This window comes from Eimeria maxima, genomic scaffold (genome assembly GCF_000499605.1).
Source record: "Eimeria maxima Weybridge genomic scaffold, Emw_scaff765, whole genome shotgun sequence".
Lineage (NCBI taxonomy): Eukaryota > Apicomplexa > Conoidasida > Eucoccidiorida > Eimeriidae > Eimeria > Eimeria maxima.
In genome coordinates, this window is record NW_013566750.1 from 7,350 (window position 1) to 17,957 (window position 10,608).

General features: G+C 41.9%; 2 protein-coding genes across 2 annotated transcripts; one reads left to right on the forward strand and one right to left on the reverse strand.

Annotated features, from left to right (window-relative positions):
- Positions 1-1,638: 1,638 nt before the first annotated feature.
- On the reverse strand, positions 1,639-3,837 carry EMWEY_00042570 (DnaJ domain-containing protein, putative; the record flags this gene model as incomplete). Its single annotated transcript, XM_013482777.1, has 6 exons — positions 1,639-1,697; positions 1,993-2,133; positions 2,459-2,612; positions 2,880-3,100; positions 3,299-3,444; positions 3,707-3,837. 6 exons carry the CDS (start codon positions 3,835-3,837, stop codon positions 1,639-1,641), a joined length of 852 nt encoding a protein of 283 aa, XP_013338231.1.
- A 3,379-nt stretch (positions 3,838-7,216) lies between these two features.
- On the forward strand, positions 7,217-10,173 carry EMWEY_00042580 (pyruvate dehydrogenase E1 beta subunit, putative; the record flags this gene model as incomplete). Its single annotated transcript, XM_013482778.1, has 7 exons — positions 7,217-7,266; positions 7,690-7,725; positions 8,125-8,155; positions 8,349-8,484; positions 8,707-9,038; positions 9,418-9,831; positions 10,012-10,173. 7 exons carry the CDS (start codon positions 7,217-7,219, stop codon positions 10,171-10,173), a joined length of 1,161 nt encoding a protein of 386 aa, XP_013338232.1.
- Between the last annotated feature and the right edge of the window lie 435 nt (positions 10,174-10,608).

Genomic DNA, 10,608 nt, shown 5'->3' on the forward strand with positions numbered 1-10,608 from the left:
CCGTTAATAACATGAAGCAACATAAAACTCAACAACATCCTTTTAATAAGATCGAAGGCGTGTCGAAACTGCTGGCACTTCTGTTGCACGTTTTGCCGCTGCATCACCTGCAAGGCATTGCAGGGAATCACTGCAGCATCGCGGAAGGCTGCCGCATCATCAGCAGCAGCAGCAGCAAGAGCAGACACCGCTACGTTTGCTGCACAGCCATATGAGCACTTCAGTTCAAACATAGGCAGCCGTAGCAAACGCAACCGCAGCAGCTGCAGCTCTGGCTGTTGTTACTGCATTGGTGGGGTGTCAATACTCTCGAGCTGAACATCCTTATCTTCGCCTGCAATTTGTTTACTTATATGCACTCCGATTATTTAGTTGTCTTCGTTGTGCATATAGGCTTGTTCCCCTATCTCTATTTGCCTTCTTCCCGGTCTATGTTGCGAGGAGTGCGGCAGTTGATAGGCAAATGCAAATGCTGGGGGAGAGGTAACTCTAAATTAGAAATGCAGCATTCAGGTTAGAGTTCTTCCCGCTGCATGTTTGTTTTGTCTTCTTTCTCCTTCTCTTCATCGGGTAGAGGCGGAGGAGACAACCCCAAAACAGAGTTGAAGACAAATGCAACAATTTGAACTGTTGCTGCGCCAGGGTGATCGGCTGTAGTGTGCGGAAGCGAATGTGCTCGTATGAGACCGTTGTTGCTGCAGCAGACAAAAGAAAACAGATTAATTTGATGCCCTTTTGCTTGTTTTGTATGTGGCTTTATTTGACCAAACAAATGGCACTAACGAACAATTAAAGCAGGATGTCCTCATTTGCATGCACAAGAAAATTAGTAAAACAGATGCTGTCGCAGCGGAAAAAGAAACAACGAACTGAAGGAAACCAACACAAGCGTATATTTAGAGATTGATCAAACAAACGAACCCAAAGGCAAAGGTGCTTTTAACACAAGGAAAGCTACGTTTTCCCTTGCTCCTCTACCTTTGGGTTCGTTTGTTTGATCAATCTCTAGTGTTAAAAGCATAAAAACACAGGGAGAAGACTAAAGAACCAAAAGCGTAAACCCTCAATCACACCCTAGGGTTTGGCGTTGACGTTTTACGGTTGTGGACAACTGCATTTCTTCTATCTTTAGCGAAGGCATAAAGAAAACATAATAGCAAGAGCAAAATATACACAAACATGAAGGCAGCAACAACCTAAATGCCGACTATTCTTACTGCTTAACGAAGAGGCGCAGATAGGGGAAGTGAGGAACATCGCATCTGCCTACATCTGCAAATAACAACATCATTTCTGCTTTTGTTCCTTCTCCTCAACAAGTGCTTTATCTGTTGGGTTTCTTTCGTTCTGCTCCTGCTGCAGTGTCTCCTTGCCTCTGTCTGTGCCTTCGTTTAGCGGTGTATGATGCTAGCGTTTCTCTTTTTTTCGATTGCTGTGCTGTTCGAATCCGCGTGTTACTGGCTCATAGGTTCCTCCCCTCTTTGTATCCTATTTACGTTGTGTCTCGCTAGATTTAAGCCTCAATTCCTGAACGGTAGACCCTAGCCGGGCTACCAGAGTAGTTTTACGTTGTTGAACCCTAGACCCTAAACCGAAGTACTACCCCAGGTGACACGAGTGACGCAACTTGCTTGAGCATTAAACCCTAAACTTTAAACCTAGGTATTGTTGCAGTCGCTGATGATAATTCAAATATGCTAAGACATAACCATAAACCCTAGTCTCACCGCAGTTGACAAGAGTAATTCGGATTTGTGAAGATAACGTTCTGCTGAGGCGGCGAAGTTCTGCGCGGAGACGGCGGCAAGGGGGGCATGAGGGGCGGTAGTAATCAACAAGCCACGCTGCAGTGATTCCTGAAACTGCTCGTGCTGCAGGAGACAGAAGCAAATAAGCATCACAACAGAAGCTGTGTCCTTGCCTCCGTGTTTGCACACAAGACCGCCCCAAACCCTAAACCCTAAGCCCGAAACTTCAGGCAACCTGGCTTACAGGGTTCTAGTTTTCTGAGTTCTTCCTTGACATGACGGTCGCTGGATGCCTCTTCAAGGAAGACCGGCTGCAGCTCTGAAGCTTGGTCTATTATTGCTTGAACAGAGAGGGGCCCTGTGTATTCCTGACTATCCCATACATCTGAATATATCAATTCGAACAAAAAACGCAGACAACATCTTTAGATACAAAAAATAAGAGAAACAAATTAAAGTAGTTGGTGATGGCTTTCATTTAATACCTATTTGTTTCCTATAGTAATAATATACTAGTTACATCACCACGTATACAACTTTTTTCGAACATTTCCTTGAGGAATAGTAAAGAATAAGAATCGCAAAAAGGAGCATGCACAAACAAATAAACCCAAGAAGGAAAGAATGATGGGAGTAAATGAGAGATAAGAAGAACAGGCATGCATAAAGACTAATACAAGTCCTAGCTCGTATAAACCTGGCAGACTCACCCCCTCCTTCTTGTTTAGGAGGAAATAAAAGAATTTGCCCAAGTTCGTGAATCCCAAAGAAATGACAAAGATGAGAAACCATGCAGTTAACCATTGCTAAGCGAACTTTCTTTGTCTTCTGTGCTGCTGCCCCCAAGGCGCTGAAGAAGGAAACCTGCAAAGAGATAACAGAAGTAGGCAAATTGTATATATATATGTACATATACATATCTATAATGATGAATACTTATAACATGTAATAATAAGAATAAGAATAAGAATAAGAATGGGGATAAGGAACAGAACAAGAATGATGACAACGAAGCCAGCAACAGGGAAAACAACAAGAAAGGGACGAAATCAAAACACAAAACATAGCATCTATAACGGAAAAAAAGAAAGAAATAATAAAAAAAGGAAGTTATTGTATTTAACTATTTACTTTTCTCTCGCAGCTGCCGCATCCTGATTGGTAGAATCCAACGATCCATGAATATTTAGAATTACGTAATAAAGGATCTAAATTAGGTGCATGCAGTAGATACACCCCAGGTTTATAAAAATAAAGTTCATCTATTGAATGTTTCTCTATATGATCATAATAACTTTCTTGGGTCTCAAATAGATCACCGTAAGTATCAAACAAACGGCGAGTGCGGCTGTCTGCAGCATCAGCAAACAAATGAGAGAAAATAAAGTTATATATATGTACATATTAAATAAACAAGGAACAAGATGCAGGAAAGTGCATACAGAGAGAAAGAATAAGAAGACTACAATCCAATTAACAAAGAATAAGACTAAGGACAGGAGGAAACAAGACAGAAAAAAACCGAAAAAAAAACATTTTCCCCCTCTTACTCGAGAGGACTTGATAAGCTTTATTTATTTGTTGAAAAATTTCTTCTGCTTTTTTTGCGTCGCCATCTCTTGCCTTAACTCTATCTGGATGGTGCTCTAAGGAAAGTTTACGATAAGCTCTTTTTACATCGGTGTCACTAGCACCCCTGCACAGCAAAGAAAAAAAAAATAAATAAAGAAAAATAAAGATATAGATAAAAGGTTTATATAACTCGTTCCTTTCCCCTCGTTAATCCCTTTTCTTTTTATGTCTTTGCTCGCTCTTATCTGTGTTATATTCCTGATGGCATACCTACACTACAATACACAATATAATGAAGAAAATAGAAGTGTTTTAACACTCATGTAGATGAATAATGTTTTGCATGCATTTGCTTTTTATTATGCCCTTTTTTTGCTGTGTTTTACTTGTGCAGTTTAAGGAGTTGATAGAAGCTGACGGCCTCTTGTGGAGGAGGAGAAGAAGAATCCGCAGGGAGAGAAAGTCCTCCAAAAGCCAAGAGGAGAAGTGAAAATATTCGCCGCGTCATCCGCCTCATTGCGAGAGGGAATAGGCTGAGGTGTACATACACCTGGTTCTTTTTGTCAACGTAATGTATGTAACACTACAGATAATGATACAGATACTATTGTATGAGGGTGTTAGTAGAGAAGGAGGAGGTCACAACCATAACCTTCCTCTCCGTTGTGGAGGGGGAAAACAAAGGGAGAAAGGTTATCGCCAAAGCCTAAACCCTAATCCCTAAACCCCAGAACGTAGGCCCGCTGACGAAGCCTCTCCTCCGGGCCCTTCTTCCTGCGCGCCTCTCCCCAATGAGAATTTGAAATCGGACCTCCTCTGATTCTAATGACAATTGCCTTAAACGAGAAGGAATTAAATATGAAGAGCTTAACGAGGCTGAGGCGTATGCACACCTCAGTGCAGTCTATTCGCGTACAACGGCACCAGTTGCGTTCTGCTGCTGCCGCTGCAGCAACCGAGAAACAAGAAGGAGAGAGTGAGAGATTTAAACCTATTTGGCCTTCTTTTTGTTGGGAAGTTTATAAATTTATTCTTGAAAAAGAAAGTGACAAGTATACTTTCGAGGGAAAGCTCTCGACTTCGCCGTCGCGCGTCGTGGCAGCAGCAGCTGGAGCTGCAGCTAGCAGTCCGGTGTCTCGACACAAAATTAGTATTTTTCCTGCTGTAAAGCAGAAATAAATATATAAAAATATTAAAAATTGTTTGATTAACTTAAAATTAATACCTTTGTAGACCCAACTGGCTCTGCTTTGGAGTTGAGACAACCGTGCCGTCCGTGTGCCATCAATGCTGTGAATCTGTAGAACTCCAGCTCTTTGCGTTCGTGTGCTGGCGGTCCTACAAAGTTTGATTTAAATTGTTTTGATATTTTCTTGAAACATTTTATTTGTGTTTTTTTGGCAAGCCATTTCAAGCGTCCTTGTGGGTTTTCAGCGCATACTTAACACCCCCTTATGTCCGCCGGCGAGCGGCAGTGGTGTGTTTACTTAACCGTGCTTGGCGCATGTTTGAGGATATTGCAAAGAGTTAAATGTATTAGAAAAAGGATACAAAATACTCCATGGAATTAGGCAGAGGAGGGGAAATATCAAAGTGAGGAGTAGTTGGCACGTCACATGGCACATAGATTTCGAATGTGAAACCTTTTCTGGACGACGTTTGCAGGTCCGCATGCAGTTGGCTAATGAATCCTTACTCAGCATTAGGAGGCAGCGAGCTTGTAAGAAGAAGTCTTTGGAAATTGTCTAAAGTGTTAGTGCCTGCAGTCACGAAGGCACGTCTAGCATGGCGTGGGCAATGTCTGTCACTATGTTTCAACTCGGAAGATAACCCCTGACCGGGGATAGATTAGTACACAAATGGTACACAACCACAACGTCTCAGCAACAATATCTCTACAGAGCTTGCACATAGAGCCCACAAAGCTTGTTTTTTCTTATATGGGGGGCTCTGTAGAACCCTGGGTTGCAGCACGGTGGGTTGACACCCCTGGCAGGGCCCCTCCTCTCTTGCATCGCCAGGCGCTTGATGTGCTGACCGCAGGACGTCTAAAGACTGCCGGAAGAACTCAGATCCTCCTCTTAAGCAGTTTGATGTCACGGTAGTCCTAGGATACCATGCAGGGTGCCCGACCAGATCTGTTCGAACGTCGGAAGGCTGTGCCTAAGCCCTGTTTGAGAATCTCCCATGGTTTGACGAGATTCCCGATGCGTGGCCTCGTGTTATTCCATTATCTCAGGCCGCATAGAAGAAACTTAGCAGAACTCTCCCTGGTTGTACATTTTGCATACAACTATTGTGCGAGCAGCAGGTCCACCGTCTAGTCTTCGGAGCAGAACAGATGTACCACAAGGTACCGCATTTTGTATTTTAGCGCTCCATCTCTCGACCAGTTTTGACCTTAGCAACAATTGCAGCCGCATGAAGAAGGAAGTTGAGGTAGTACAACGAGAGAATGGGAGCATGTGCACGTGCAAGTGTACAAGGTAACGGGTACTTCCGAATGGCCCATATCATCACAGGATCTTGTTTGACGACAGGGGAGATATTCGAGTTACACTATCAGGAACGTCTGTTTCACTATTAGTTTTTGTTTTGCGGGGATAGAAGCCGATGCGTATTTGCCTGCCGTCTTTGTTGTTCGCCAACACCGGGTTGTGTCCAGAAGCGCGATAGTTATTCCGATGTGGTGGTGGTTCCCACAACTTGAAGAAAATCGAGCAGAACTGACTCCAATGGTCAGTTCTGCTCGATTTTCTTCAAGTTGTGTGAACCACCACATCGGAACAACTATTGGGGCTAGTCCGGCGGTGTGTTCAATGCATTGCATTATGTTTCGAGCGGGTGGCTAAGCCCTTGGTTGCCATTCGAAAAACATCAGGACTAAGGACAACTTGACTCTACTCCTCCTTCGATTTCTATACTGGGTCAACTCCCCACGGTTGTCATAATACCATCACGGTGACAATTCGATTAGCCGGCGTTTCTCCTGGTACCAGGGGAAACGGCTGTTTGTTATGCAACGCAACGCTGAAATTTTAGGTTGTTCTGTGCAGCAGTAGCGGGAGTAAGTACCTCTCCCAATCTTAATGCATTCGTAGTAGCAAAGTACATGACAGGCTCTATAGGGCGATGAGCTCTTGCGCTATATGATCGCCACACACTCACTGTCCGTAGAATTCAAGTGCTATAGTCTGCCTCTGCTTCTTTTCCTTTTCTTGACGAGGCTATAATTTTCAGCTTTAATGTTTTGGATATTTTTAAAAGATTTTCCCCCCCTTAGTGCCTATCTATTCGCGTAGTCAAGTGTAGCTATGTGCCGCTATAACAAGAACAATCACGGGAGTCTATGACCAGCTGATTGCTCGTCACAGTTTCCAATAGTTCGCGTAACGGTGGCCCACGGCACTGCCAATAGGGGAGAGGTGAAGTGCCATCAAATGGCTTGCAAGGAAGCCCCTCTGCAACTGGTGGTGCACAGAGACCCCACACGAAAAACCAACAAAGTTGCCTTTGCTGCATGCACAAACACTGCTTCCAGTCATTGATGAACACTTAGTTGGGAGCTTGTATGTAGCCTGCACGCAAGTATAAGAACCAGTAGCTCCTCCGAACAAGTCAGGTTACATCTAGCTAGCTGCAGCTAGCTGCGGCTAGCTAGACGAGGCTCCCGTTAAAAGGTCCTTGCATGCCCAGTTAGAGCTCTGGCTGAGCCTCTCGCTCTAAACCGTTGCAGGAGGAAACGACTATAATGTGAAAATGAAATATAATAATGCGTAGGCGGATTGGATTGTACGTACGCCCCACTTGCAAGACACGTGGCTGGGAGCCTTGTTCTTTTCCTCTATCAGAAGAAGCTGTAGAAGTACACTTTTCTGTTTGTTATGAATATAAAAATGAAGAAAAGGTATGAAGGAAAAGAAGAAACAAGGTTACAAAAACATCGGTAAGCGTATGCCTATGTCTGTGTATTTACATGTATCTTTGCCATTGGTGGATTGTTCGTCAGTGCGTGGGCTATACGTACACCTGAAATAGGCATTTAAAGACATGTAATTTAAGCGAAGGGAATAAATTCAATTAATTTAATGAAAAGGGGAGAAGAAGACGGGAACGCAGACAGTGGTCTGTAGGGCTGAGGCTTCCAGCTCCCCGAGCGGCGGCCGACAGCTCCAGCTAGGGTTTAGGGTTTAGGCTTTAGGGTTCAGAGTTGTCGACAAAAAGGGTGTTATTTGTTCACAAAAATGTGTTTTATGAAGATAAATACTTTGTTTGAGTCTGTATCTCTCTGTCTCTTATGCTGCCTGCTCCCTGTTGCAGTGCTGGTGCCTGTGTCTCGGGTTTAGGGTTTAGGGTTTAGGGTTTAAAGTATAGTGCGATTTGGCCATTTTCCTCTTGTGTGTGAGCTTAATTAAACCTTTTTTTGCGAGCCAGCTGATTCTGCTGTATACTACAGCAGGGTTTAGACTCCTTCTTCCCCCCCAGCAGCAATGGGGTGTATTCATCATGCCTTTATATTTTTACTTCTTATTTTTTTGTCTATTAAAGATGAGGCTCTTGCCTACCGCATCGTAAACACTTTTAAGGGGAGGGCTACTCCCTCCTTTCCTCTCTTCCCTTCTTCTTCTCGCGTCGGCAGCAAACCCCTCCAAACCCTCAAGGCGCAACAAACCCAACAAACCCCAGTAAACCTTAAACCCTAACATCTAAACCCTAATAAACACTCCTATAAGAAGGCATAGAGACTGAGAAATAAAAACTTCAGGGTTTAATGTTTAAGGTTTAGGGAATGCGACATAGGAAGCAGGCCTCACCGATTAGAGGATCTAACGGGGGTTAGGGTTTAGGGTTTAGGGTTTACAGCATAGGGCTTGCGTGTTAGGTGTCCTAATTGTGTATGAGTTTATTATTTAGTGTTTGCCTTTCCAATATATGATTTGTATGTCTTCCCCGGTCATTAAAAGCTAAGAATTTACAAGACAAGGGTTTACGAGGGTTTAGGGTTTAGGGTTTAGGGTTTGTATACAGGGTGAAGCCGTTGTATCAGGAGAGTACGTAAATGGTAAAAGTGTTAAAGAATGGACAGTTAAGCGCTCTTTGTATCAAGCCCTTCATATGGCTATGGCGGAGGAGATGGAGAGAGACCCGAGGGTTTGTGTTATAGGTATACAAACCCTAAATAGACCCTATATAAACCCTAGACCCTTAACCCTAACTAAACCCTAAACGGTCAATCGGAAGTGCTACAGTACAGAGTGTGTTGGTGTTTTTAGGGTTTATGGTGTATAAAGTGTCCGATTGAAAATTAGCGTTTAGTGTTTAGGGTTTAGGGTTTAGGGTTTAGGGTTTTGTTGTGTATAATATATGTATATATATGTATGTACAGGAGAAGATGTAGGTCATTATGGTGGTTCTTATAAAGCAACAAAAGATTTACATTATCGTTATGGTAATTTTAGGTGTCTAGACACCCCAATATGCGAGAATACATTCTTAGGTTTAGGTGTAGGTGCAGCAATTCATGGTTTACGCCCTATAGTAGAGGGTATGAATATGGGGTTTCTTCTTCTAGGGTTTAATCAGATTTCTAATAATGCAGGAATGTTAAGAGCAACCAGCGGTGGTCAATTTAATGTTCCTCTTGTTATTAGAGGACCAGGAGGGGTAGGCAAGCAATTAGGTCCTGAACATTCACAAAGAATTGAGGCTTATCTACTCGTAAGCTAAACCCTAAACACTAATCTCTAAATACTGTTTCTATGGAGGGTGTATACTTGTATTTAGTCGCCTGATTGTGCAAATAATTCACAGAAATAATGCATATTAGGGTTTAGGGTTTAGGGTTTAGGGTTTGGGTTTCAAAGAGTATTAGGGTTTCGGGTGTATAATAATGTTATAAACCCTTTTATTTTTTTAAGACTTTTTTAGTGTTTATTATATTCTTTTTAACAATATTTAATTAATTATGATTTTTTTGACTTTTAGGGTTTATGAGGGTTTATGAGGGTTTATGAGGGTTTATGAGGGTTTATGAGGGTTTAGGGTTTAGGGTTTAGGGTTTTTTTTTTTTTTCGTGTGTATGTGTGTATATATATAGGCAATTCCCGGTTTAAAGATGGTTGCCTGCAGTACTCCTCGTAATGCTCGTGGTTTATTAAAGTCTGCAATAAGAGAAGATAATCCTGTTGTATTTTTTGAGCATGTATTGACGTATGGTATACAAGAAGAAATACCTTTATTACCTTATACACAACAATTAGATAAAGCAGAAATAGTAAAAGAAGGAAAAGATATAACTATTTTATCTTATAGTAAATTAAGACATGTTGCTATGCATGCAGCACAGACCCTCAATAATAATATGAATATAGATGCAGAGGTTATTGATCTAATTAGTCTTAAACCCTTAGATATAAATACTATTAAACAATCCATAAAAAAAACTAAAAGATGTCTTATTCTTGATGAATCCAGCAGAACGGGAGGAATCGGTGCAGAAATATTCACTCAGGTACGTAAACTAGGGTTTAGGGTTTAGGGTTTAGGGTTTAGGGTTTAGGGTTTGGGCGAGAGGGCTAAAGAAAAAACTAAATGAAATAATTTCTTGCTGCTACTACTACTGCTACTACTACTGCTAATACTACTGCTAATGCTGCTGTTGCTGCTCCTGTTGCTGCTGCTGCTGCTGCAGGTAGTAGAGAATTGTTATGAGGATTTATTACTTCCTCCTGTACGTTTATGTACAAAAGATATACCTACTCCTTATGCAAAAGAATTAGAAGAAAGTACAATTGTTAATCATGATGATGTTGTTAATGCTGCATTATGGATGGTTAGTGCACCATCCAAGTAATTACGCAGCAGCAGCAGCAGCAGCAGCAGCAGCAGCAGCAGCAACAGGGCAGCAGCAGCTGAGGAAGGTGAAAGAATGCCTTCCATGCATTGAAGAAGAAGTCGCATGCATGCATGCATGCATAGTTGCATGCATGCATAGTTGCATGCATGCACAGTTGCATGCATGCATGCAACTGCAGCAGCAGCAGCAGCAGGCAGCGGCATGCATGCATGCATGCAATTGTGCAGCAATTGCTGCTGTATAATAAACTTTGTTAGATGTATGCATGCATGTGTATATACATATAAATATTTATATTTATATTAGTAGATGTTTATTTATATTTATATATATAAATATATATATGTATATATATACATATATTTATATGTAAATATATACGTAGTTGTATATACTGTACGCATGCATGTTTAATATATATATATATATATA